The 27,623-nt window shown below is 42.0% G+C and overlaps 1 protein-coding gene across 1 annotated transcript in view; it reads left to right on the plus strand.

The window, feature by feature from the left end:
• The window catches only part of msn (serine/threonine-protein kinase msn), a 247,468-nt gene extending 220,657 nt beyond the window's left edge, over positions 1-26,811 (plus strand). Inside the window, exons 23-25 of the mRNA XM_080280525.1 lie at positions 11,736-11,846; positions 13,734-13,922; positions 21,533-26,811. Of these exons, the coding sequence (XP_080136651.1) occupies positions 11,736-11,846; positions 13,734-13,922; positions 21,533-21,616 (384 nt within the window). The 3' untranslated portion in view covers positions 21,617-26,811. The remainder of the gene's footprint in view (positions 1-11,735; positions 11,847-13,733; positions 13,923-21,532) is intronic.
• The last annotated feature ends 812 nt before the right edge of the window (positions 26,812-27,623 follow it).

A 27,623-nucleotide genomic window follows, 5' to 3' on the forward strand; every position in this document is an offset into this window, starting at 1 on the left:
CCAAAGTCCGCTTGCCTCGTGTGTCCCGTCCCTCCCTGCGCTCGTCCTCGTCCTCGAGAACAACCATCACCTCGTCCAGGAACTTCTGACGGTATAGGCACTTTGTTGCCACAATCACTCCTTGGTCCATTGGTTGGATGAGAGAAGTCGTATTAGGTGGCAGAAACATGCACCTAATACGGCCATTTTCAGCAACCAAGTCCTTGTCACACGGGTGGGCAGGTGCATTGTCGAAGAGAAGGAGGGCCTTTACCTGGTCGTGCAGGATTCCCAGTGTCTTCGTCTGGTAATGGATGACCTCCTTGACGAAGTGATGGTGAAACCAGTCTTTGAAGATCACAGCTGTGAATCATGCCTTCAAAGAATGGTACCAGATGACAGGAAGGACATCCATCACCCCACGAAGGCACTGAGGCTGCTTTGCGCGGCCAACAACAACGGGCTTAAGCCGGTGCATGCCGTTAGCACTGGCACAACACAAAGCAGATATCCTTTCCTTGGAAAGCTTGTGGCCTGGTACACGCTTCTCCGTCTCCTCGGCTAGAGTGTTCGTTGGCAGCGAGCGATAGAATAGGCCAGTTTCATCAGTGTTGTAGACTTGACCGAGAGTTAGGCCCTCCCTGTCGATCAAGCCCTTCACCTTGTGCCGAAACTCATCATCTCCATCCTCGTTAGCGTCCAATGCTTCGCCATGTGCTTTATGGTTGGTAAGGCCATGCCGCAACTTGAACACGAAGAGCCAACCCTCGGATGCCTTGAAGTCTAGGGCGTTGTGAAGCCTGGCGAACTTCTCAGCAGCAGCCTTCAGCTCCGTTCCACGTACCATCACACCAGCAGCACGTTGTTGTCGATACCAAATCAACGTGGATCGGTCGATTTCTGCAAACTTGGGGGTAAACATAACCTTCCTTTCCACGTTGCGTTTGCTTCTCGACGAGAAGTCAGCCGTGTACTGCATGAGTTTGTCTCAGAACCTCTTGATATCGAACAAAGTAGACCGGGCCAGGTTAAACTCGCGGCGAATGCGGGAAGAAGACCACCCCGCATCTACTTTCTCCAATATCTCCCGTTTCTTCTCCAGAGTCAGCACCACTCTCTTCCTTTTCTCAGGTGGCGGGGCCATCATCACACACACTAAGAGGAGGCCCGAGAGCAGCAGGAGGCCCTGCAGCAGGTAGGGCACCACCACAAAAGCGATCACGTGGGCAGCCATTACGACGAGCGTGCACTCGTGGCGAGAGACAGGCGGAAAGTGGGGAGGATGCAGCAGCGCTCTATCGGACGTCGGAGGAATGATGCGCCACAACAATGCTCTCCCGCGCCGAGTTCAAATTACGGACGGGAATTTTTTTTTTTTTTTTTTTTTTTTTTTTTTTTTTTTTTTTTTTAATCCAGGACGATTATGTCCGGGTAGTGGGGATGTTCGGTTATTGGGCGTCCAGATATAAGAGTGATTACTGTATTTTGAGAACATGCTGGCCTACTCTGTGTAAATGAGTGCACTGAAAATGTTCAGCAAAGGGAGATGGTCAGGACCAAGTCCTGAGAGCTGGTGAATCGGGAGCTCCAGCTCTCCTTATCACCAGCTTGCCATCAGACATACTGTACATTTCACTAACACTCGTTGCAGTCCATTCCTTCATTTTCGCACTCTCTCATGTGCGAGGTTTCAGCCCAGTTGCAGCAGAAATCCCTGAAACTGTTCACTTCTTTCACAATGAACTCCATCACTGCTGTTGTGATAAAAGCAAGGAAGAAGTCCACTGTAGAAGAAGCTCTGTTGTCAGGAAATTCTGGCTGCACATCTGCATTTGTGTCATCAAACACAGGTACTTCAGGCTGAAACCCCGTCCCTTCCTCCCATACAGAGGTTTCTAACCTACCTGTCTGTGGCTCCTGTCGTGTCTGCCATGCATATGACCTGCCCCGTGCCCTGCCACGGCCCCTAGCATGGCGGCATCGTGGCAGTCCCGCCGACTCACTACTAGATGAGGCAGGTGATGATGCTGGTGATGGTGATCGTGGTGGTGATGGTGTTGGTGAAAGGTATCGGTGGCCATGTGCCTGCCGGCGTGCACCTGCACCAACATACTCAGATGGGCCAGGTTGTGGTGAAGTGGCACGTGGTGAGGCCCGTAGTGATGCAGGCCGGCGTGGTGAGGCCCGTAATGATGCAGGCTGGCACGGTGAGGCACGTGGTGAGGCCTGAAGTGAGGCAGGTCGGCGTGGTGCTGCAGGGGATGAGGCAGGTCGTTGTGGTGAGGCAGGTCGGCATGGTAAGGCACTTGGTGAGGCCTGAAGTGAGGCAGGTCAATGTGGTGATGCACATGGTGAGGCAGGTCAGCGTGGTGCTGCATGTGGTGAGGCAGGCCGGTGTGGTGAGGCCCGTAGTGATGCAGGCTGGCATGGTGAGGCCCGTAATGATGTAGGCCAGCATGGTGAGGCACGTGGTGAGGCCTGAAATGAGGCAGGTTGGCTTGGTGATGCAGGGGATGAGGCAGGTCAGTGTGGTGATGCAGGGGATGAGGCAGGTCGGCGTGGTGAGGCAGGTTGGTGTGGTAAGGTACGTGGTGAGGCCTGAAGTGAGGCAGGTTGGCGTGGTGATGCACGTGGTGAGGCCTGAAGTGAGGCAGGTTGGCGTGGTGAGGCCTGGAGTGATGCAGGTCGGCGTGGTGATGCATAAAGTGATGAAGGCCGTGTGGGTGAAGGTGGTGGTGATGGTGTATGGGTGGAATATTTCACCCTATGCTGCTCTCGTGCCCGGCGGCTCAGCCTGCGGTGTTTTCTCCTCCCACCAGCCTCCTCACTTCCCTCACTCTCTACCTCCCCTGCCACTTTCTCCACTGTGCGTATATCACCCTCTGCAGGATCATAAACTACATATGATCCTTAATCATCAGTAAAGGCTGATGATCTTACAGACGGAAAATATCGCCACACAGTGGAGAATTCACGGTCACTGTCTTCCTCTGACACGTATTTTTTCCATACTCAGCATGGGTAAATCTGGTTCTTCTGAGGAGGAGTCACTTTCCCCTCTCACAACGGCGATAATGGTACATCTAACTCCCTCCCTATTGCACTGTCACTTAGGCCTTTACTCCAAGGGCCTTTGGACTTCGTTGGAGTGGGAGTCGGAGGGCACGGGCAGGCGGCCGAGGGTCGGGACACGGGAATATCTTTATGCATAGGCCTATCCATCACAGAGGTACGCAGGCAACTGGAGCGTGACAGGGATGCCTGTGGGGGATTGCCAGCGGGTGCGGGTGGTGAAAATAATCAGCTGAGTATTCAAACAATGGCACGAATTACTAGATCATGTATACATGACCCCCGGACAGCCCCGGGAGGACATGTATACATGTCACCCGGATGGGATGGGTTAAGACACACAAGCAAAGTAGAGAGACATTTTCATAGTGAGTAAACTTAGCTCTGAGCACTGCATCAGGCATAGGTCCAAAGCCTTATCACTGTTTGTTTATGTCCTTTTTCTTTTCTTGCGTATTGAATAAAACACTATAAACTTTTTAGTGAAAAGTGGCAATATGCAGGTTGCTAAATTCTGATAAATTTGCTTAATAATGTACACCCCATTATGAAGGATACCCTTCTCCTCTTAACCTGCCCCGTCCCGTCGACGTATGGGTACGTTGCAACATTTTGCATTTGCCAGTCCCGACGACGTACTGGTATGTCGTGCAATTGCAAGGTCCCTAATTTGCACAATTTTCAATTTTCCCGCGTGATTTTTCGTAAGTATACACGGGACACCTTCCTCTATTCCTCTACAAGATGCCAAGCAGGGACAATGCCTTACACTGCATAACCCCCCCCCCCTGCATGCCATTGTCTCAGCAATTCACCTGTTACCAGTGACCTGGCCAATAAAGACATTCAGGGCCAGAGTGATTCCCCAATCAATGACAATGTGGAGGACAAAGTTTACATAGCATTAGAGGAAGAAACAGTCAGAAATGATGATCAGGTTATGTGGCAAAAGAAGGTCAGGTATGGTGATGAGTTAGTGAGTGAAACAATCCTTATAATGCCTATATTACTGTTTGAAAACCAATATACTCTCGTACTACATATAAATTCGTACCAAGTAAATAAATAAATACCGTTTATGAGCAGTGTGAAATAGTTACCCTCCCATAGAACTCGTTTTCTTTGGTGCCAGCCTGTTAGAAAACCCAGTCAGGTAAGGAGGTACTGGTATCTGGATCGAGTATTTTAAACCTCAGGTGAGCGATTTCTCAAATTTCGATGTTTCTCACCAAAAGCGGAGGTTTTAGCCAAAAAAAAACTTTTTGAAAATACCTCGGGACTTGGGGGTGTTGGAGGTGCGAAATACCTCGGGACGTGACGGGTTAAATGGGTTATTCCATAGTACCAGTTGTATGGAGACGATTGTGATATTTTGGACTAGTTTCATGTTTTGGGAAATATTTCTTATTGTTAATAAGATTACAGTAAGTATTTTTTATATGTCAGGGATGGCTTCCAAAATATCACAACTTTTATCATATAACCAGTACAGTACTTTGAAAATGGTGAAATTGGTATGTCAGCTGTTTAGGTAGGAATATAATTAATAGCCAGTCTTTCTGAAATTTAGTGTGGATTTAAATTGCAGAAAAGAACATTAAAGAATGGCTGGGTGTAGTAGGGAGTTAATGTGGTGGAAGAAACTTAACCCTTTCAAGTTAGTGACATTAGCTATTTACGATGATTTTATTCAGCCTGGGTAGAAATCTTGTAGTCATGGGGTTTGAATCAATCTTGTTACTGTTTGCTATGACATATCTGCTTTAAATTGCATAGAATTGTTTTGTGGTAAAAAGAATTTGTGTGTAAAATAACATAATTCTGAAAGTGTCAAGTAATGGATGACTTTCTTTTCACAGCTCCTTATTGATAATGGGAATGTCCAGTTCATTATTACTCCTAAGGGGCATAGAGGCCAGAGACTAGATTGTAGTTCAGATCATTTAGGGGTAGAAGATTAACTTGTGTCCCTGGTTCTTGTTGATGTTGCTCAAAGCTCATCTGAAGCATAAAAATGGTAGACTACAGGCTGTGGTTGCCCTTTTCCCTTGGTCCACCATCCTCCTTTTGAGAGATAGGTAGGGACTGGGGGATGTTTACATAACCAGGCAGTGGAGCTTCCCAGTCATATTGGTGCCACTTGTGAAAGTATCTCTCTCCATCACTTCATGGCAGTAAAACATCCAGTCATGTCTTGAAGCTTTATACTAATGTGCATTAGGCATGACCTTCAGCATGATATGAGAACTTGCTGCCCAGAATCAGTAACTGTTATTGGCATAGCCAGCCTGCCTTGAATATAGATAATGTCACCCAAGCACTTTGTTTACCAGTAATGTGAGAAGTTACTGTACAGCAGTGGTTTCCAACTTGTGGGGTGCGCCCCCCTAGGGGGGCACGAAGGGCTGCCTGGGAGGGGGGGGCGAAGGCTTGATAAAGAGGGTAATTATATTTGAAAACTATGAATTATGATGGAATTCAGTAATTTCTAAATATGGAGAAAATATTTCTGAAATGAATAAGAAATCTAGTTATCTGAATATATAAACAATTTCAAAGATTACGAATCTATGATATTTATTGACATGTGCCAACTATGCCAGTAAAATACAGTATTTGAGGAAGGGGGACACAGGGAATGTGTCATTCAGTGAGGGGGGGCGAGAATTAGAAAAGGTTGAAAACCACTGCAGTACAGGCTCGGTGAACAGATATAACTGTGGTATTGCCTGTTAGTTTCCTGCACTTAACGAAATGCCCATAGTAATAACTATGTGGTTCTTTGTTATGTTGTTTAACCCTTAAACCGCAGGCTTGTTTTGCTTTGACTTGCGGCTCCCGCGGGCATTTTCGTGTTTCGACAGACTCTCTAAAAATATTTGCCAAAAATCAGTTATTAGTCCTAGAATATTAAACTCACATATACTTATGGCACATACCTTCAGCTTTCTCCTTGGGTGTTTGTTGAGCCTTCGTTGAGTACCGTAGGACTTGTGGAGACCTCTGAAGTTGGGTAACGAAGTCTTCACTTTACACTTCCCGACAACTTGTAATATGATTACCACAGCTTGATATTATCACTAGAAACACTATTCTATGATTCTCAAATAGTTTGGAATCCATACTCCAAAAAAAAAAAAAAAAAAAAAAAAAACTGTGAAAGCAATGAAAATTACGTGGGCGTATGACCATCCCACTTCCGATCGTTCGCCGCTAGTGTTGTCTGTTATTCATAAAAACACTCAGTTTATATTTCTGTTACTATATAATGCTTATATATATCTACAGTCTTTATCCATAAGTTTCCTTCAGTAATAGTAGTTTATTGTCACTGTAGGGATTCAATTTCTTTCAGTAAAATACGTAGCATTCACTTTCTCGTTCTGTATACGTACTAGCATTGAGAGTGAATGTCACTTTCACCTTCACTCTCATAACTCATAGTATTCATAGATGCTAGAGTGAAACTTTCATTATTCCTAGTATATATACTCGTATTCTTATAATACCACTCATTTACATTTCTGTTTACGTTCTCTATTTTATTTACATTATTTACATTTCTATTTTATTTACACTGTGTTATGCACTGTCACTTGAAGTAACTTATAAAACTATTTTCCACTGTTCACTTATATTTACATTCATTGCTTTCACTTGCTGTTTACACATTATTTACACATTATTTACAATTCCACTTGCACTGTTTTAATCAGTAAAAAGATCGTAGGCACTCTCTATCAATTGTCAGCCCTTTACCTCTTTCCACACGAGGTTTAGTAGGGGGTAAAGGTCACAGGGCCCTTTGCATGGGGCTAAAAAGCGGCGGAAGTTAGCAGGAGCTAATCAGACATACCTTTACCTTCAAAGACGACAGTGAACTGTTAGTAGTGGCCTCCTGCTGCCTGGCTAGGGTGAGTGCAATACTACCAACTTCAGCCCTGTGAGACCCGCTAATATATAGCAATGAAATGATTGGCAGGAAATTAAGACAATACGTAATAAATTAGGTAGTTCCAGGTGAATGTAAATATCACTTAGGCTTCTCCCTTCCCTCCTTATATGTATGTTTATTACGAAAATAGATTATATGGCATATTTCAAGGGGAAATAAACAGCGAAAATTAGCGAATGAGTGCACGTGAGGTGTTGTCTATCTATCTATCTATCTATTGCCAGACGCCATAATCCCGTAAGGGGTGGCCATTTGACTCTGAGTTAGTTGTTTTACGTGAGGTGTTGTCAGGTGATAATTAGCCAATTCCAGGTGTATGGCACTATCACTTACCTTATTTCTTTTTTGTATATATTATTTGATATAAGAATAGGGCATAGGGCTTATTTCAATGGATGAAATCAGTGGAAAATTCCAGGGAAGATTTACTTAGCATAGAATACAGTGTGGTGGCCTGCAATAATTAGGTAGTTCCAGGTGAATGTAAATATCACTTAGGCTTCTCCCTTTCATTCTTATATATATTTTTATTACGAAAATAGATTATATGGCATATTTCAAGGGGAAATAAACATAGAAAATTAGTAAACGAGTGCACATGAGGTGTTGTCAGGTGATAATTAGCCATTTCTAGGTGTATGGCACTCTCACTTACCTTATTTCTTTCTTGTATATATTATTTGGTATAAGAATAGGGCATAGGGCTTATTTCAATGGATGAAATCAGTGAAAAATTCCAGGGAAGATTTACTTAGTGTAGCACGGCCGGGCAGGCGAGAGGATAGGGTAATGGAGGGGAGGTAGGGAGGGGAGTCAAGAATGGGGAGAAATGGCTAAATTGTCAACAATGGATGGGAGTACAGATGAGATTAGGAGTGCTGACTAGTGTTGGACATTGGCAGTACTGATAGATGATACAAGCCACCACTTGAAAGCCTGGGGGAATTCAAAATAACACAGAATCACAAAAGTGTCGCCCCGCGGTTAAGGGGTTGAAGTAGTATCTTAACCCCTTAAACGCGGCTGTGTACAGTCGTTCCCCCCCCGAGTGGCGGGGTTGTATCGCGGTCTGAGTACCTGTAGGAAAATATTCGCCAAAAATCAGAGATTAACCCTAGAACATTATACTTGGTATGGCAGATAGTACTTAAATTCAGCTTTCTCCAGAGACAGGTGTTGAGCCTTCGTGGACTACCCAAGGACTTGTGGAGACTTGCAAAGTTGGGTAACCAAATCTTCACTTTCACACCTCCAGCAACCTGGTTTCCCCTCTACCACAGCCTCATTCTGTCACAGTAAACTTTATACTACAACGTAAAGGTAGTTAGGAATCCGTATTTGTACAATAAGCACTGAAAATAAGGCTAAAATCAACGGAGCGTACAGCCGACATTCACTGTGGCGGCGGTCTTCCCGTCACTCAACAAACATTTCCATTTTCACAGCTAAAAACATGTATACTACATTATTTTCGATCATATTACTTCCCAAAAGATCACCACGTTGCGCTTTTTATTCTGCCTTACGTCCGCCACTTTATTCTCGTTCCTGTCGGCCGCTTGCACTGACTGGGAAGAGCTAGAACTCGCCATAATGTCACTTTGAAAGCCTGCAGTAAACTGACCCTAAACAGGGGCAAACCGTGAGAAAAAAAGCTAGTGTTACAACTGGGGAAACAAGCGTTTCCTAGTAGCATAAACTGCTTGTGAGAGGAGAGCACAGATTTACAGTTCTGAGTGCTCAGAGCGCTGCCATGTATCACAGCCAGGCTGGCCGGGCCGCGGGGGGGGGGGGGACGGGGGGAAAATGCGATATTTGGCAACAACTGAGGTCAGTAGTACAAAGGTAAAGTATGCTAGTTGTAGCTAGAGGGTGGTGGTACTGATAGACAATACCAGCTGGAGCCTGCTTGCCCGCGGTTATTCAAAATTTACTAGAATCGCAAACGCAACGACCCGCCGTCATGTCCTTTTGGCCGAGCGTCGCAAATGCGACGATCCGCGTTTAAGGGGTTAAAGCTCATCTGAAGTGCAGGTGGCTACAGGTACAACAGTAAATATTGCTGTGGTTTACTCATATAATACTTATCAAAGTACAACTGTATTCCATGCTGATCTCCAGCATAGACTTAGTCTGTCTGTCTTGTCATCATCCACTGATCATCATCATCATAATGACTTTTAATCCAACATAGGGATGAAGTATGATAGGCTCCAGTATACACAGAAGAGAAAATACAAAAGTTGCCTACATAGTGGTAGGGGGGATTGCTCACCATCCACTCACTCAGTGTAGTGCTGCTTTGGGTGTCTGCACTTTCCTCTCTTCCTTTCTTCCTCTTCTGTCTTTCCATCACTCTTTCCCCTTTCTTCTGCCTACATGTGACTTACACTCCCACTCCTGTCTTTCTGTCCTTCATTCTTTCCTCTTCCTTCTGCCTGTGGGTAACTTGACACTGTGTTACAAGCCAAATGGTTTTCTGTACAACAGGAAACCATTTACTACACTGGGTGGTAACCATGTAGCCAAATTATTGTGCCTGGTGGTATAGTGGGTAATTAAGGTGTTCCAATCAGATTGAGTCAGTGCAGGTTTACACCCAAGGGGTGATTGGGGTTTATTGCCCTCGAAATGCCACACAGGGATGAGTGAGGCTGGTCACTCCTATATTAAATGTCCGGACCAACTTGCTTAGCCCCGGGTTCCTACGCTTCTCATGGGGCGACTAAGGATTGGATGATGGATGGTCCTCTGCTACTATTACAGTTGTTGAAAAAGGAAGAAAGTATACCTGCATTTGGAAAAGTTGCTTAATGGAAATGTAGAACAATTTTGGACTTGGACATTCATCATACTTGACAAGAGTCTAAGTCGAACTAATTTTTGTTGTCATCTTTCCAATAAATAGTTTTTCCAAATTCAGGTGTAATATCTTGTATTGAACAATTAATTGCACTCTGATAATGAGACATTAATATTTTTGTTTTCTGTGGTGAAGTCATCATCATCATCATCATTGTCATCACCCAGACCTCCTTTCCCACCCTAGGGGAGGGTGAGGAGTAGCAGTCTCCAGACAGCCCAAATTTGCCCAGTCCAATGGGCCACGCTTTCATTCACTCATTATTCAAGCCCCTGGAATCTTGGCTCTATCATATATGCCAAAACCATTCGCCACGTTCTGTAGCTTCACATAAATGTGTCCGATTGAGTCAGTCCGGACACTGCCACGTTAAAAAGGGGTGCCAAATCCCTGATCATGCACTTCTCCTCACAACATCCATTCAGCCAGCTCGATCTCTTGTCAGTTCCCTAACCTCAGCGACTTCCAAACCTCTCTTCCTCACACACTTATCCACCATATCCTTCCACCTTCTCCTTGGCCTACCTCACCTCCTCCTTCCTTCAAATTCGCTCATATATACTGTATCTTTTTCACCACTCTCTTGGTATCCATTCTCTCCACATGACCATACCATCTCAGTACACTCTCTTTGATTGTGGTATCCACCGACTTCCTCACTCCACTTCTTTCACAAGTCACATTATTTCTTATCCTATCCACCCTCTGTACTCGACATACATTCCTCAGCAGTCCCATCTCCACTGCTCTTACTCTTTTCATTTTCATGCCACACCTTAGTCTCACATTCATATGTTAAAGTTGGCACTAACACTCCTTCATGTAAGCCTCATACAGCTGCAACACTCAAGCCTCTGTTTCTTATTAAGGCCTTCATTGCACCAGGTACTTTTCGTCCATGTTTCACTGTACTTCCAACTTCTTTTGCACATTTTCCTCTCTTTTCTATCACTGTACCCATGTGTGTGAACTCTTTCACCAATTCCAGTCTCTCTCCATTCACTGTAACATCGCAATGGGAGTCACCTTCTCTCTCAATAACCAAGAAGTCCTTCTCTGGTACTGTACTTGCAAGCAGTACAGCATCATCAGCATACAACAAATTTGAGATGTCCATCCATGACCATTCATTACCAGTGCCATCCCTCTCTCCATTACTCGTGTTTCTACTTCTCTCATCATCCCGTCCATATATACTGTATGTATATATTGAACAACCATGGGGATATCACACAACCTTGTTGCACGCCCACATTGATCGTGAACCATTCACTTTGATGCCCATTAACCCTTACACAAGCTTCACTACCATCATAAAAACTCTTGACAGCACCTACCAACTTACCTTCTACACTGTACATGCGCAAAACTTTCCACAATCCTTCTCTGTCCACTGTGTCATATGCTTTTTCTAGATCCATGAATGCGATAAACACCTTATGGTCCTCCTCACAAGCCTTCTCTGCTATCTGTTTCACTCTGAATATTTGATCCACACATCCTCTCCCACTCTTAAAGCCATGCTGTTCATCACTCACTAGGACTTCTGATATCTCTCTTACTTTTTCTTTAATAATTCTTCCATATACCTTCCCTACCACACTCAGTAAACTTATGCCACGATAATTCTTGCACTTCCATATACCTTCCCTACCACACTCAATAAACTTATGCCACGATAATTCTTGCACTCACTTCGTTCACCATTATTTTTGTACAGGGGTACAATCACAGCCTTTTTCCACCATGCAGGCACAGGTGAAGTAACTCTTGAAAATTTAGAGTACAGTATAAATAATTTAAAATATCTCAGGTATCTCTTGTATTCTCTTTGCTTCAGTTTTATGTTGCTGTGACTTCTTACAGATCCAGGGCAACATCACTCCACATACAATTGTGACATTGCCCAACAGCAATGGCCTTCAGCTCCTCATCTGCTATGACAATGAGGGTGTCTACGTCAACACATATGGCAAAGTAAGTGTACTCAACAGGACTGATCTCCATCAGACTGAGGTTGTAATCTTCATTTTAATGTTTCTGCTGCATGACTAATTCATTTAGCTTTGGAGAAGCAGAATAAAATAGTCTGACTGCCAAGAATAAAATTATAAGTACAGTATTGTTATCATGTGGTTACTTTGTCCGAAGTGAATGGTATGTTCCCTAAGACCCAGCAGTCTTTCTACAAATGACACACCTTCACGTATCACCACTAGGACATATGGGCTGTCTCATTTAGGACTAATATAATGGTAGGGGTGTTTTTATGACCTGTTGTAGGTCTTGTGGAAGGTCAGTAAAATCTTGTATTATATATAGATAAAAATTATGCCATGTTTCTTTTTAACAGTCTGTTGGGATTGGCCTTGATACAACTGATGTTTTCTATGAACTTGGAGACCAAACCAAGTGCCAAAACCAGCTTATTGTACTTCTTAATAATGCTTGAAGCTATTAGAAGAAAAATATCCAAGGTGTGTAGTAAGATTGGAGACTGTGTGAGAGTTTCAGCTTGGACTTGACTTTATTTACTTAAGTGTTTCCTGTTAAATGGTGATTACCAAGCTTGTAGCCACACTTCACTCTCATGGTAGTACCTTTCAAGATCACTGGTGGCCATCCATATCCATTGACTACCAGCTGAAATTTGAATAATCAGGCTTCCATTGCCTAGCCCAGGATTGAACTTTGGAATCTGTTTTCTAGAACCTGAACTTGATGATAGGAGTTAAATGATTTGGGATTATACAGTTTAAGTAGAATAGTCTTTCTGGGAATTGATGATTGCCTCTCTTGAAAGTTAGAATGGTAAAAATGGGAAATTATGGCTTGTTTTATCTCATTTTTAGTGAGTGAAGCAAAATGAAGTTATTTCACAGCTGAAAAAACTCATAATTCAAAAGTATGTCAGTAAAAGACTGCCTGTGTGAAGTTGTCTTGGATGTGTACAGAAAGAATTCTGCTTTTAAATGAAATCTCATAAGAGTGTCATAGTCATGCCTCTGGTTCATGAGTGAGGGGTAGATTTATGTGAAACAGCAGTGAGACATGCATCTGGTTCATGACTGAGGGGTCCATTTAAGTGAAGCAGCTGTAAGTGAGATGTTTCTGGTGACTGAGATGTTTAAAAAAAAAAAAGTAACATCAAACTTAACACTGGATCACAAAAAAATGTGTTCATCCATCCATCCATCATCCAATCCTACATTGCCCCATGAGGAGCATAGGAGCCCGGGGCTAGGCAGTTGGTCCTGACATTTAAGATGAGAGTGACTAGCCTCACTCATCCCTGAATGGTATTACATGAGCAATCAACCCCAACCACCCTTTGGATATAAACCTTCACCGGCTCAATCCGATTGGAGCGCAATAATTACCCATTAAAACCACCAGGCGCCAAAATCTGGTTATATGGTTACCACCCAGCATAGTAAATGCTTTCCTGGTGTTCAGGAAACAATTTGGCTTGTCACTCAGTGTAGAGTCACCCACAGGCTGAAGGAAGAGGAAAGAATGAAGGAAATAAAGACAGAAGAGGGAGTGTAAAGTCACCCATAGGCAGAAGGACAAGGAAAGAATGAAGGAAAGAAAGACAGAAGAGAATGGAAGGAAAGAAGGATGGAGAGGAAAGGGCAGACACCCGAGACCAGCACTACATCGAGTGAGTGGATGGTTAATTCATCAAAAACTTATTAAAAATGATGGGACTTAGTGAAACAGCTGTAAAAGAGGATTGACTGTACCAAGATTCTTCATCATCATCATCCGGACCTCCTTTCCCACCCAAGGGCAGGGTGAGGAGTAGCAATGTCCAGACAGCACAAACTTGCCCAAGATTCTTATACTGAGATATCCCAACAGGTGACAAAGAACATGATGCTGCAATGGGGAGAAATGCCAACTTCAGTGGCATTCATCGGGACGGGTCAGATAATGGGATGGGGCAATAAGGCTATTGAGATCCGCTCTGTGGAGACGGGACACCTTGACGGCGTCTTTATGCATAAGAAGGCTCAGAAGCTCAAGTTCCTCTGTGAGCGCAATGACAAGGTAAGTGGTTGTAGATAAGAGATATTTACAAGTTGCAATTGTGGTTGTAGATGAAAATTGTTAAAAAGTTTTAGTACTTGACAGCATCAAAAGACACAGGGTTCACAAGATTAGCACATACTTTCTTGCTTTTTTTGTTGTTGTTTTTGGAGTAAGTTTTGAGTTAAACAGAGACCACACATAGTTGCCTACATAGCATGTCCCCACCCTGCCCCATCTCCCACCACCATTCCTGACCATTCTACTAACTTATTTACACCCTCCCCATCTTTTTTATGCTTTCATATGGTAATGTTCTAGAAATGACCCCTGTGACCAGCCAAGCAGCAGTGCCCATCTCTTAAAGAAGTGTAAATTTTCATGTCATGCCCCACTGCCCAATATTATCCCAGCCCTTCTTGCCTACGCATTTCCAACTTTCCTCCTTCCTCATCCATACCCTAAAACCAGAATCAGTATTTCACAAAATTCATTATTGTCAAACCTCCTTAATTGCTGGTTTCATTTTGCTGTTTTTCATGTTCATATGTCTATCTATCTATCTATTGCCAGATGCCTTAATCCCGTACAGGGTGGCCACAAACAAATCGCCTCCACGTCGCCTTGTCCCCCACCATTTCACTGGCCTGCTCCCAACTCACACCCCCCTCTCTCATATACCTCTCCACTCCATCCCTCTATCTCATCCTCAGCCTCCCTCTCCCTCTCCCCCCCCTCCACCTCACTCACATACACTCTCCTCATCAGTCTCTCATCCTCCATCCTCTCCACATGGCTAAACCACCTCGGTGTGTTCCTCCTAATGTTTCCTATCACATCCACATCCACACCACAACACTTCCTTATATCCTCATTTGTCAGCCTGTCTCTCCATGTGACTCCACAGGCTCCTCATAAATAACTCATTTCCACTGTTCCCACTCTTGACTTGTGTCCTTTCAACAACGTCCAAGTTTCACTTCCATACATTAGAGTTGGTATCACAATACTGTCATGCAACAACTTTTTCACTTCCATGCTCACTTCCCTGTTTCTTATCACTGCTTTCAAGGAACCAGCAACCTTTCTTCCTTGTTGTACCCTTTCAAGCACTTCATCTTCCAAACTTCCGTCCTTACTCATCACACACCCCAAGTACTTAAACATACTCACATTTTCCATCTCCTCACCATCCAACCTCACTGTACATTTACTGGCTTCACCTCTCTCAAAGACCATCACTTTACTCTTCCCTGCATTCACCTTTAGATTCCATTTCTTACACACTCTTCCAAACTCATCCACCAAGCCCTGCAGCTCCCCTTCGTCTTCACGTAACAACACAGTATCATCTGCAAACAACAATACAGGGAGTTTCCAAACACCACCCTCTCTCACTAGGGCCACTCCAACATCCACTGCCCTACCTTGTATCTCTTTTATAACTCCATCCATGTACAAATTGAACAACCATAGAGACATGACACATCCCTGTTTCAACCCAACCTTCAAAGAGAAAAATTCACTCAGTTCACTATGCACATGCACTGCAGCCTTAGCACCATCATACATACTCTTCACAGCATTCAACAACTTCCCATCTGTTCCATATATTCTTAATACTGTACTATCCACAGTCCTTGTCTATCCACCCTGTTTTGTGCTTTCTCCAAATATATGAAGGCCGCATACAATTTCTTTCTCTTCTCTAGAAATTTTTGATCAAAGATCTAAGAATGAATATCTGATCTACACAACCTCTTCCCTTCCTAAAGCCTCCCTGTTCTCCAACTAATTCCTCTGTTGTATTCTTAACTCTGTCAATAGGTATCCTACCATACAATTTTCCTATTACACTAAGAAAGCAAATGCCCCTATGATTACCACACACTTCTTTTTCCCCTTTTCCTTTGTGCAAGGGAATAATTATACCTGACTTCCAATCCTCAGGGACTCTTCCTTCCACCCAGGCCAATCTACACATCTTCCACATCCATTCTACTACTATCTCTCCCCCATGCATCAGCATTTCACCACACACTCCATCAATTCCTGGGGCTTTCCCCAATTTGACTTTCTTCATTGCTTCCACAACTTCTATCCTACTGATTTCTTCCTGTCTTCTCACCTCCCTCCTTCTCCCAGCCATTCCCCAGGCACTTATACTCGCATTACTTCCATTCTCTATGTTCAGCAGTTCCTTAATGTGTTCTCTCCATCTGCTCACTTTTTCTCCCGTCTCCACTAGTAATCTACCATTTTTTGTCTTTCACTTCCCTGCTAGCTTCACTGCCACCCTGTCATACTCTCTTCACCTCTTTCCAGAACATTATCTTACAGTCCCTCCACTTTACACTCAAATTCCTTCCAAATTCCTCATCCACTCTCTTCTTACTCTCTCTTACTAATCTTTTCACCTCTCTCTTACTTTCTACATATAACTCTCTCTTCCTCAGCTCAGCTTCATCCACACCCCTGTTTCTCATCCATTCATTGTATGCTTTCTTCTTTTGTGCCACAGCCTGTCTCACCTCTTCTTTCCACCATGCTGTTCCTTGCACCCCCTTCCGTCTTCTCATCACCCCACACACCACATCACATGCTGCACATTTTCTTCTGTGAATATCTTGCACACACCTTCCACGTCCCCCGTCTGCTCCAATTCATATTTACCCAATTGTTCCTCCACTTCTCTCTTATATTCTGCCATTTTCTCATCCTTTTATAAACTTTCCACTCTCCTTGCAACTACTCCCTCCTCCCGTCCTTCCCTTCTTCTATTTCTCCATCTTACTTGGATCTTTATTTTGGCCACCAACAAGTAGTGGTCAGAAAGTCCACTCCCCCAACCTCTATAAGCTCTTGCATCCATTACACATCTTCGCATCCTTTCATCTACACACACATAATCAATCATTGCCTTCCTTTCTTTCAGTTCACCACCCACCCTTCTCATCACTCACCATGTATACCTGTGGATCATTCTGTGCCTGAAGAGGGTTTTGGCTATCACCAACCCCCTCCCAGCACAAATGTCCACTAACGCACTGCCATTCTCATCTATCTCAGCAGGCACACCCCACTCACCAACTATTCCATCCACCTTCACATTCCCTACTTTACCATTCATATCACCAGTCAAAAGCACACTGTCATTCCATCCAGACTTTTCCATGCATACATCCACATTTGTCCAGAACTCTTCTGTCACTGTGCTTCCACGATCTTGTGTTGGCGCATACACACACACACACACAATCGCCCACATTTGTATTCCAACTTTCAATCTTACCCACACAGTCCTTGAGCCAACTGATCCATACTGTCTTATGTTCTTCTTCCATCTTTTGCTTACAACAATACACACTCCTTCTCATCTTCTCCTGCACATATACCATCCATACTCCCATTCTCTCACATGTTCATGGTTATATGAAAAAAATGCATTAATGTACCTTTAATATTGTGGGCAAAATTGCATTCATTGTAGTTAAGCTGTGAGAAAAACTGAGGAAAATCAAAGAGAGCTGCAGAAATACTGTGCCCCTCCTTGTAGTGAAAGTTCCAAAACAGGAAGGATATTCTGTATGTTACCTCTTTAACAATTGGAAACAGTATCTATGAGTGAATTTAATGCCACAGAAAGTAACAAAGGTGCTTTATTTTTTTTTATTTTTAATATAATACAGATGTTTTATTGCATTAAATACCCTAAAATAGATTTTAATACACCGTTCTATCAGATAGGTGAATGAAAATATATGTGAAGAGATGGGCAGCCAGTGTAATAGGTAACTGGGTAGCTACATATTGGTTTCTGTATTATGGTAATGATGTGCCTTGCAGAAACTGGCTTCCACATGCAAACAACCCTGAAACATAATAAAACTTTATGCTCTCCACACTCACTTATAAAGTTCTTCAGTAGATACCAGTGATGGAAATAAGCTTTAGTTTTACTGTGGTAGTAATTCAGAATAAACTGAATTAGTGATATAGTGTTGAATGGTAAACTTAACTAAAAGAACAAGAAATGTTACGAGAAGTGTCGTATTTGCAAGAACAGAAACTGATGGTTAGGGAAGGTAAATTGTGAAAAATTTTTATTCACAGACAAAACACATTGATAAGAATACTGACGTAAAGTTAGTTATGAGAAATATGAAGAGAAAAGGATCATCTGGTTTATGATCAAGTGTGGCAGAATCAGTGTAAACATTCCTGACCCAATCCCTCCAGTCTTTTTAGGGGTTATTAGTCCTCTACTGGTCAAACCTTAGGGACTATAGGTTTATGTGGTTCCGTCAGTACATCCCTCGGTCTGTCCACAATTTTGTGTCCACTCTAACTTTCACATGCATAGACAGAGTTTGATATAACTTCACACCGTTGTTCACCTTACCATGAAGGTGTGTTGCTCGCAGTAACCAGCCATCTACTCCCAAGGTCAGGGCCACACTTTGGGCTCAAACGAGGTCAGGTGCTGTTATATTTAACAACCATACATACATTCGTGTCTGCTCTGTATGTTGTCTGGGGAGATTACTGAGTGGCTGTACTATGGGTCACAAAAGTATTGGTGCATGGGGGTCCGATGCCTACTGAAAACATTCGATCAGCTGCTGATGTTTACCAATGTCTCATTGTGTATGAACAATGTCTGTGTATATAAACATAACATTTGCTATTTGTTTGCAAGAGGAAATTGCTAGTTAGTGATATATGACACTTCCTGACATCCAGGCCACCAACATGTGGTATGTCAGACACTAGTATTTCAGTGACCTTTGTTTTGTGGTCCAAAATGTTTCACACATATTGTGCACCGATACTTTTGTGACCCGTAGTATGTACAATATGTATTGCTATCATTCGCACATTGTATACACAGTACTTATGTCAAGGGAACTGTATTGCCTGGCAATACTTGGCAGGGACCTCCAGGTATTTGGCAAAAAAGTGTGTAAACTTATGGGCCCTGAACTAATTTACATTTATTCCCATTCATTGCATTATTTGGTTATAGTGGGTTTTTGGTAGTGCAGTAGTTTGCTGGAACAATTAACCATGATGAAAGAGTTTTAACTGTATATCAATTCTGATTTTTCACACTAGCTTTCCTTGGCAAAATAATTTAAAATTGGCCTAATTCAATCCCATGGATGTGGAGGTACTGGGAAGACCCTGAAAGACCTGATTTGCCACATTTCAATGTTTGCACAGGTTGGCTTGATTTTTGGAACACACATTCATAGCCATGACGTGAGGAAATATACAGTATAGTGACTTAAACTGATCGGATGGTCTGAAGGGACTAGCATGTACCAGGGAAAAAGGCTTGTATATAGGTCTGAACATGACTGACTTGAGTCAGAATAACTAGAACGGTTGTATAGTAAATATACAGTATATCTGTTTGGGCCTGAATGGACTTACTTAACACTAATGGCCCAGAATCCAGTTGATGTAATCTGACTGAACCTAAATGAATATGAAGGACCTGGATGGATATCAAAGTGGGCCTGATTAGATTTGAACAGCCTTATTGGATGTGAGTGGTCCTAAAATGACATGATATATTCTTACTTAGCCAAATTGGATATGAAAGATAATCCATCCATCCATCCATTATTCAGTCCTGTGATGTCCTATGAGGAGCTTAGGAGCCTAGGGCTTGGCAAGTTGGTCCTGACATTTAAGATGAGAGTGACCAGCCTCACTCATCCCTGAGTGGCATTACTTGAGGAATAAACCCCAACCATCCCTTGGATATAAACCTACATAGGCTCAATCTGATTGGAGCACCTTAATTGCCCACTGAAAGATCATTATTGGACCTAAAATATCATTAATGTGCTTAAGTGACCCTAACCTTATTGACCCTGAACAGACATGTGCTGACTTGACTGGACCTGAATAGTTTTGAAAATCCTGGGTGGATCAATGTAGTATGAGTTGACCTAAATGGACCAAAACAAACCCTAAGTGGATTGGATGTGAAGGACTGGAATAGACAGTAAATGGCCTTCAGTCTTATTGTATGTGGATGATCCTAAGCTGACCTTAATGGACCAGAACTGGTGACTGGTTCTGAATTGACAGAATAGGTATAGCTAAACTTGGCTGATGTGACATGAAAATATGACCCTGAAGTGGCTTCAAGAAATTACTCAAATGACTCTTGAAAACTGTGGACAGGTTTTACTGTTGCTCTGATGGTTATGCCAATTGACTGTTTTGCCAGCTAACAGTTATACAAACTGACTGCTGTGCTGGAATGACACTGGTAGTATGTCAGTGAATATACTTGCTTTACCAGATATATGAAGAAAATAAAGAATCATTGTTGTTTTGATCATCCCCAGTCTGTCTCGCCAAGCAGACCCATCAGCCACAGACAAGCAACCACCCCTGCAGGGCTGTCCCATGCAGTGAACCAATGTTCCCATGAGGTTGAGAGCTCCTCGCTGTGGTGAGGTGCAGGGAAAAATGTTGAGATTTGGTTCCTGGGTGGATACTGCATATGTCTGTCCACCCAGTTAACATGGACACCATAGTAGGTTCCACTTCACCCCATGTTCTGGTTATCTGGTTACCACCCAGCATTGTAAATGGTTTCCAGGGATACAGAAAACCGTTTGACTTGTCGCTCAGTTTGGAGCCACCTGAGGTGGAAAGAAGAAAAAAGTGACAGGAAGGAAAGGGAGAAGTAGGAAAAGAGGAGGGCAGATACAGAATTAGAATTATAAAGGTGATGGAAGAAGTAGATGGCACTGCATCAAGTGAGTGGATGATAGTCGCCACCACCTACCACTATGAGTAAAGTAAAACACACGTTCTAGTGTTGTTAAGACTTCACGAAAGCAGTCGGTTACCTGCGATGAAGAGCTCTGCTCAGTCAGACAGGCTGGGGTTGAGCAACAACAACAATAATAACAACAATCTCTTTGTTAATTCATCCTCTCCATATACCTTTGAGCATGTTTGTACAAATATAAATTTTAAAAGATATATATTTTTCTGAAAACCTAAGTATCCCTATGTGTCCACCACATGGGCAAAAAAGGGAGAAAATAATGAGCCGTGGTAACCAGGTTTGTTGATAATGGGATATCTGTTGTTGGTTATAGGTGTCTCTTATCCCCAGTCAATAATTAAAGACCAAAAATATATAAGTAGAAAGACTTGGTGAAAACTGACATCTTAGAATGGGGAGAGTTTTATATTAAAATACAAATTAGTGAAAATCTTAAAGGTTTTGATTCAGGAGCCTAGTCCAGGGCCCCTACACTCCTGATGGGACAGTGAAAAATTGGATATATGGATGGATGTGACATATCTAAAAGTCTTTGTTATATGTCCTCTCTCTCTCTCTCTCTCTCTCTCTCTCTCTCTCTCTCTCTCTCTCTCTCTCACTCAACATTAATTTGCACAAACATTGCTCACAAAAGTTCCATTGTTATCTTCAAAGCTGATTTGCAAGTTTCCCCCAGCTTGCAGTACCAGTTGTATGGAATATGTTATGATATTTCGGAACATATTAAACACATATTGATGAATTAGTTTTTATTCATGTCACTTTGAATTCACCTGGAATGGGATGAAATGACAAGCTGTTCTTTCCTCCACAGGTGTTCTTCTCATCAGCTAAGGGCGGCTCTTCGTGCCAAATTTACTTTATGACATTGAACAAGCCAGGGATGGCCAACTGGTAGGCTGTAGTGACCTGAGGGAGACTGTCTTCCTTCACCCCACCATTTAGCCTTCCCTCACCCTCACTACCACTTCAGCCCTTCCTTCCACCATTATAATGCAACTCCCCTTTGCCCCCTTCCATTACCCTTCTCAGACTTCTTTCCTGACCATCACCTCTTCTCATCCCACTCGTTTGCCTTCCCTACCTGCCTGCATCAACAATGCATTCAACCAAGACAACCCATCGCCTTCATCTTGGATGGATATGCTGTAGGAGGAAGGAGAAGGTGCATATCACCTTTTTATTGCATAAGAATGCTGAAGCAGAGAGAAGGGAAGGACCAATCACCTCGTAGATGGATGGATCTGCTTTTGAGGAGAAAGAGGAGCATACCACTTGCTTCATTAGATACAGCCAGACAGGAAAAAGGAAGGAGCGAATCACTTGTTGAATCAGCAGTACGTGGAAGGAAGAGGAGCATATCAGTCCATCATTTTAGTCAGGGTGAATGAAACAAAGATTTGCATTTGTTCAACCACTGCCCCATCATCTTACTCTTCAACTTGTTTGCAATAGATGATGAAGAGGTGTTACCCTTCATCTGTACTCAAAAAGAGGACTGCAGGAATTTACTCATCCTCTGGTGTTGAAAAGTTGGCCTTTCTGTGATTGCTCTTCTTTAGCCTCATTAATTTGCGAGAAAGGTGTGCAATCTCCCGCTTTTAGTCAGTAGAATGGCAAACAGGATGTGTGCTCATTTTCAAGGTGGGACAGAATAGCACTAAAAAGGTTGTTTATTTTATTTTTTTTTTTTTTTATTATTTTTTTTTTTTTAAATCATATACAGTAAAGTGCATGAAATGAACATTTTGTTTTTGCAGTGGTGTTAGAAGAATCCTTGCTCTGTGGGAGAACTGTTGCTTTTGCAGTTTGTTGTGAGAAGAATCCTTGCTCTCTTGCTCGTCAGTTGTCACCCAGTCACTGCTGTAGACTGGTAGTGATACAACTGAGCCATGCACACAGACTGAGCCAAGGTGTCAACACATAACCGATCTTCCCGCACAGTTTTTTGGGTTGGTGAATCTTCCGCCGCTCTTCTTTGGCTTATATCAAGAAAGTGAATACTGTATTTTGCAACCAATGTAAAGCAATGCAAAATGATTGGACAGCTTTTTTTATACATATAAATATATATATTATATATATGCTGATAGGTTTCGGTAATTGAGTGAAAGGAGACATTGTAAATCTATGTCGTTTTTCCATTACAAGAATTTTCAGCTGTTTTATACCTTGCTCAATGGTGGCAGATGATTTTGTGTTGTAAGCAGTGAAAGTGAGGAAAGATAATGTGCAATCAATTCCAGTGTAATTGGCAGGATGGGACATTGCACTGCCAGGTAGATATACCTTATTATACTATACACTTCTTATATCCTGTCAGCTGAACCAATATCGTGCTGTACTGATTTATGCCTCGTAATGTATTCTGAAAGCATACCTGTGGAAGCAGGGGACAAGTATGTGTTTGATAGTGAAAAATTTTTTGAAAATATAAATGTCGCAGTCTGGTGGAAGAAAACAGTTGTTTGGACATCCTCGGACTATAATGCTGGGTGGCTTGTCTGCTGACCACCTTTTCTGGTCCCCTTGGTTCCTCCACATCCCATGGAGTGTATATTTTTACTTTGCAAAGGTGTTTTCTTTTATGTATTTAGCCTCATGATTGTCCCATTTATTGATATATAAGTCCACTCTTTATGATTTCCTTTTTCATTTGTTTTTATTTTGATAATGGCCCAGCAGTTCATTTTGTATGGCCCTGTGCATCAGGTCTCATTCTCTTTATAGCATTGTTATTAGTGTTTAATAGGATTTCACTTGTAAAATTTTTGTCTATTTAGTCATTGCTGTAAACTTCTGAGAATATTTTTTTTTATGCGTAAGACTTTGTTCATAAGAATGTGCCTCTTGTTTATATTTTGTACTTATTTCATACTTTAGCATACTATTACTACTCCATCTTTTCTTCTCTCATATGTTAACATTTCTGTTCAAAGCTTCACAGTTTTATGCCTCTTGTGTCCTTCCCTTGCTTCCCACACCCTGCAGTCTTGTGAGGCTGAGCACAGAGGGAAGGTTGACCCTAATCAAGAAAAGTGGGCAAAATAAAGATTAACCAGAGTTGAGGTTGCCTGGGGTCATTAATTCTGACAACAAACAGTTAAGCTGGTGTGGGTTACTGATTTCAAGCCACAGGTCTTTAACCCTTTAACTGCAAGGATTTCCCCTCAGCTGAATAAAATTGTTTGGTGTAACCCAAATAGAATTCCTAGGTATACCAGTAGCAGTGAAAGGGTTACTAAGATGTTTCTGAGTCCTTTGGCTGCAAAGATTTTTGTCAGTTGAACATAATCACCCTTCCCTAGGGTGGGAAAGGAGGTCTGGATGATGATGATGACATAATTACCTGCCACATAATCATCAGGTGTTAGCTTGAACAAAACATCCAAGTGCACCAGCAGCAGCAAAAAGGTTAAAAACATTGACCTAAGGTCAGATCTTCCTGTTTATCTAAAAAATGTTGATCCAGGCTGCAGGTTCATCACTAGGGTCAGCCATTCCTGTGTACACTTCCTTACAGTCAAACTTTGGCCAGTGCCTTTTTGGATGAGCAGACGATGAAAGTTTGCCATTTTTTCCCCACAGTTACTCCAAGTACTCCCCTGACTTTCATAAGAAGAAGGCATTAGAAGAATATTTGCATTTCCCTGGTTGAGAGTTTGCTGAAAAAGGAAGATGGAAAAAATTGTTTTGGATTGATGGTAGTCACTGCTTTCACATGTCATTCCAGTTACATACTGTACTATTTTGTTTTATTTTATTTTTTTCTTAGCAATAAAGAAGTTACAGTAGTAGATGAAATAATTATGTACATCAAAGGACTGCATTCCTGGTATAACTAGTTTGTTGTAAATCTGTGGGAGATGTCATATTCAACTTGAGGTATGGAAGGTTTCTAGCTCCCTCAACCCTCCCTTAGCCCTCCTGCTGTCCTCTACACTGTAAGTCAAGTGAAATATGCAATGATCCATAAGTATAAATGTGTCTGTTCTTTTGGTGCTTGGGGGACATGAGTGGAAGTGCAATTTATGGGATTGATGCAGATGGGTAATTCCATCTCATCCCATCTCCTCCTTCCGCATAGAATTAATCACAGCCTCAGTACATCAGGAGATTAAAAATGAAGCTGAATTCTGGTTGTGTAACAGTGCATTATAAGGCAGTTTAGAAATGTTTTATTGTACACACTTCTTCCTATAATTTTTTCCATCTTTTCAGTTTATGAGTTTAATGCTTGAACATTATTGTATAAATGCATGTCTCCATTCTGTTGGCATAATGTCATCATTGTGATTTAGTTTGCCCATGAGATACGTTTAAGTTTCATGAGGCTTTTTCTTTTTATTTCCAACAAACAGTAATCACTGTTGGCTCACTACCTTCTCTTTACTATATTTTATTTGTTTCATTCACTATGTTGTTTATGAGCAAAATATATTTATCATTCTTGAATCATTGACTGGCAGAATTAATAACAAGTAGTAACATAGGCTGATGATAATTGTGGAAGAAGGGATGTAAACAGTTGTTGTAGCATTGGAAACCAAAGAAAAGGTGAAATGTTAAATAAAACTACAGGCACAGAACAAAAGCTTGTGACAGCCCTAGCTTTGTTTACTATTTTTTACTGATTATGCAAAACTCACTGCTCACCTCAACTCTGGCAGCAAAGTTCATGTTCATGGCTACATTGTCTACTACAGCTTTCATATGGTCTACAGATTAGATATTTAAAATATTCTGTCAGAATAGTTTAATTCAGAACATGCTCTCAAATTTTGCAGTGTAGTATTATTGTACAGTGTATATACATAATTATAGTTTGCTTGAACATGAGGTTTGATCATAGCCCTGGTTTGAGGCAGAGGATGTTCCAGGAGTGTGATCTGTTTTCTTTTCCTTGGAACTAGAGGACAGAGGACTTAAGACTGTAATTTACTCTTTGCCTCAGCATGTTTCCCTATCTTTGTGTCTATGAGTTTCTGTCGTGCTGTGGTATGTTAGTGAACCCGCATTTATTATACAGTATATTTTGACTCTGATTTAGCCTCAGAATCAAAACACACCCGAGAGAATGAAGCAACCATGACAATATTCCACAACGGTGCATTTGGTAGATGAATATAAACTTGTATTTGGGTTAGATGTAGCAGAGCACATCAAAAGACGCAGAAATGTTACATGTAGCTAAACCAGTCCATCACAAGTATTCTGACAATATATAGGAACATTGATAGGTTAAACTTGGTGTTTGTTACTCTAGGTCATTTGTATAATTGTAAAACATGAGAGTAAACATTTGTAAGCAAAGGAATCATATTTGAAACATGAAATTGCGTATTGCAGTTTATATTAACGAACTAAATATTCTAAGGTCTCTCGTACAATAAAGCTGTTTATGTTTAATTCATTTAGTGTTCCAGTCACATTCAGGATGCTTCTGGCTTGGCTCTCTGCAATAGGTAAATGAAAGTGGTTCAGACCCCCACCATCTTGTCAACAACGGACACAAATTGTGTGAGACAAAGTTTTCTAGTGCAAAAACTTATAACCAACTGCTGCCCTCATCTCCCCTGTCCCTGTCTCTTGTATGCTGTTTATATTTACTGAAAGTCAATTTTATACTTTAGAGATATCAAAGGTCTTTGTACCATGTGTGTTTAATGGTAAGTTCTTTTATAACTTACGCATCTCTTAGTGAGGCAAGTGTCTGGCGCGTGGCTCCTGTGAATATAATGAAATCCATTTTTTTCTATTTAATTTGTTTAGTTTACAATACTCCTACTATGGTAATTTTTGAGAACTGTACAGTATATACTTTTCATTATTTGTATAAGATTATACAGATCAAAAGGCATTCATTACTTTTAACCAAGCTGATAGCCATCATTTACAATATGCACATGAATTTCAATAAAGAATTCATTAGATGCTTGATTATCACTGTTGCCTTTAAGCTACCACATTGTAGCTTCTGTATTTTGCAAAATATGGGCATCTTATTGGACATATGTTAGTTATTTGTGTACCTTTTTATGGGTAATTCTGTAAGTCTTTGAATATTCCATCTTCTGCACAGCCTGTCAAATACAGTATAACAATAATGGTTCACAACTACAGATGAGAGAGTAGAAAAATAAGTTTCAAGATAAATTCAGATGCCTTCCTATGTTTTGTTTCATTTACAAAAACTTTAACATGCTTGCATGCATCAGCCCTGGTCACCTAATGGCGGCTCTGCATGCTGCTCGATCTCTGGCAGTCTCCCTATTCAGTCTCTTATCCTTGAGGTCACACTCTGTGACCTCATCCCAAGTCTTTTCAGTCTGCCTTGTGCAACCCTGCCCCCAGTGTTCACTCTGCTCACTTTCTTTACCCAACTGTCATCCCCCATCCTCTCCACATGCCAGAACCATCTCAATCTACCTCTCCTCATCACAACACCAATACCCCCTGTCCCTTCCATCCTCTTAACTCATCCATTGTAAATTGTAAACCTAGTCCCCCCAGGCCTTGCACCTCCACCTAATCATTTTCATTCCTGTATATTTGAGCATGTGAATATCCTCTTCCTGTACTGCCCAGGTCTCACTGCCATACAACATTACACTCCTAACACATGCCACATACAAAGATCCTTTAGCACAGATGGAGAGCCCTCTCAACATCAGGAGAGGCAACAGCTCCTTCAACTTTTTCCAACCACTCCTTGCTCTAGCCACAGAACTAGCTTCAGCCCCACCTCCAGCACATAACATGTCTCAGGTAAGCAGCTCGCCAGCAAGATCAGTCCTTCCATGCATGACAAGCTCCATGTAGTCTCCCCGACACACCGCACACATGAAATCAGCATTATCTCACAGTCTGCCTCTGATACCACTATATCTATGTACCCACTTCTT

This window comes from Coenobita brevimanus, chromosome 85 (genome assembly GCF_032717465.1).
Source record: "Coenobita brevimanus isolate Jiangsu-jjx chromosome 85, ASM3271746v2, whole genome shotgun sequence".
NCBI lineage: Eukaryota > Metazoa > Arthropoda > Malacostraca > Decapoda > Coenobitidae > Coenobita > Coenobita brevimanus.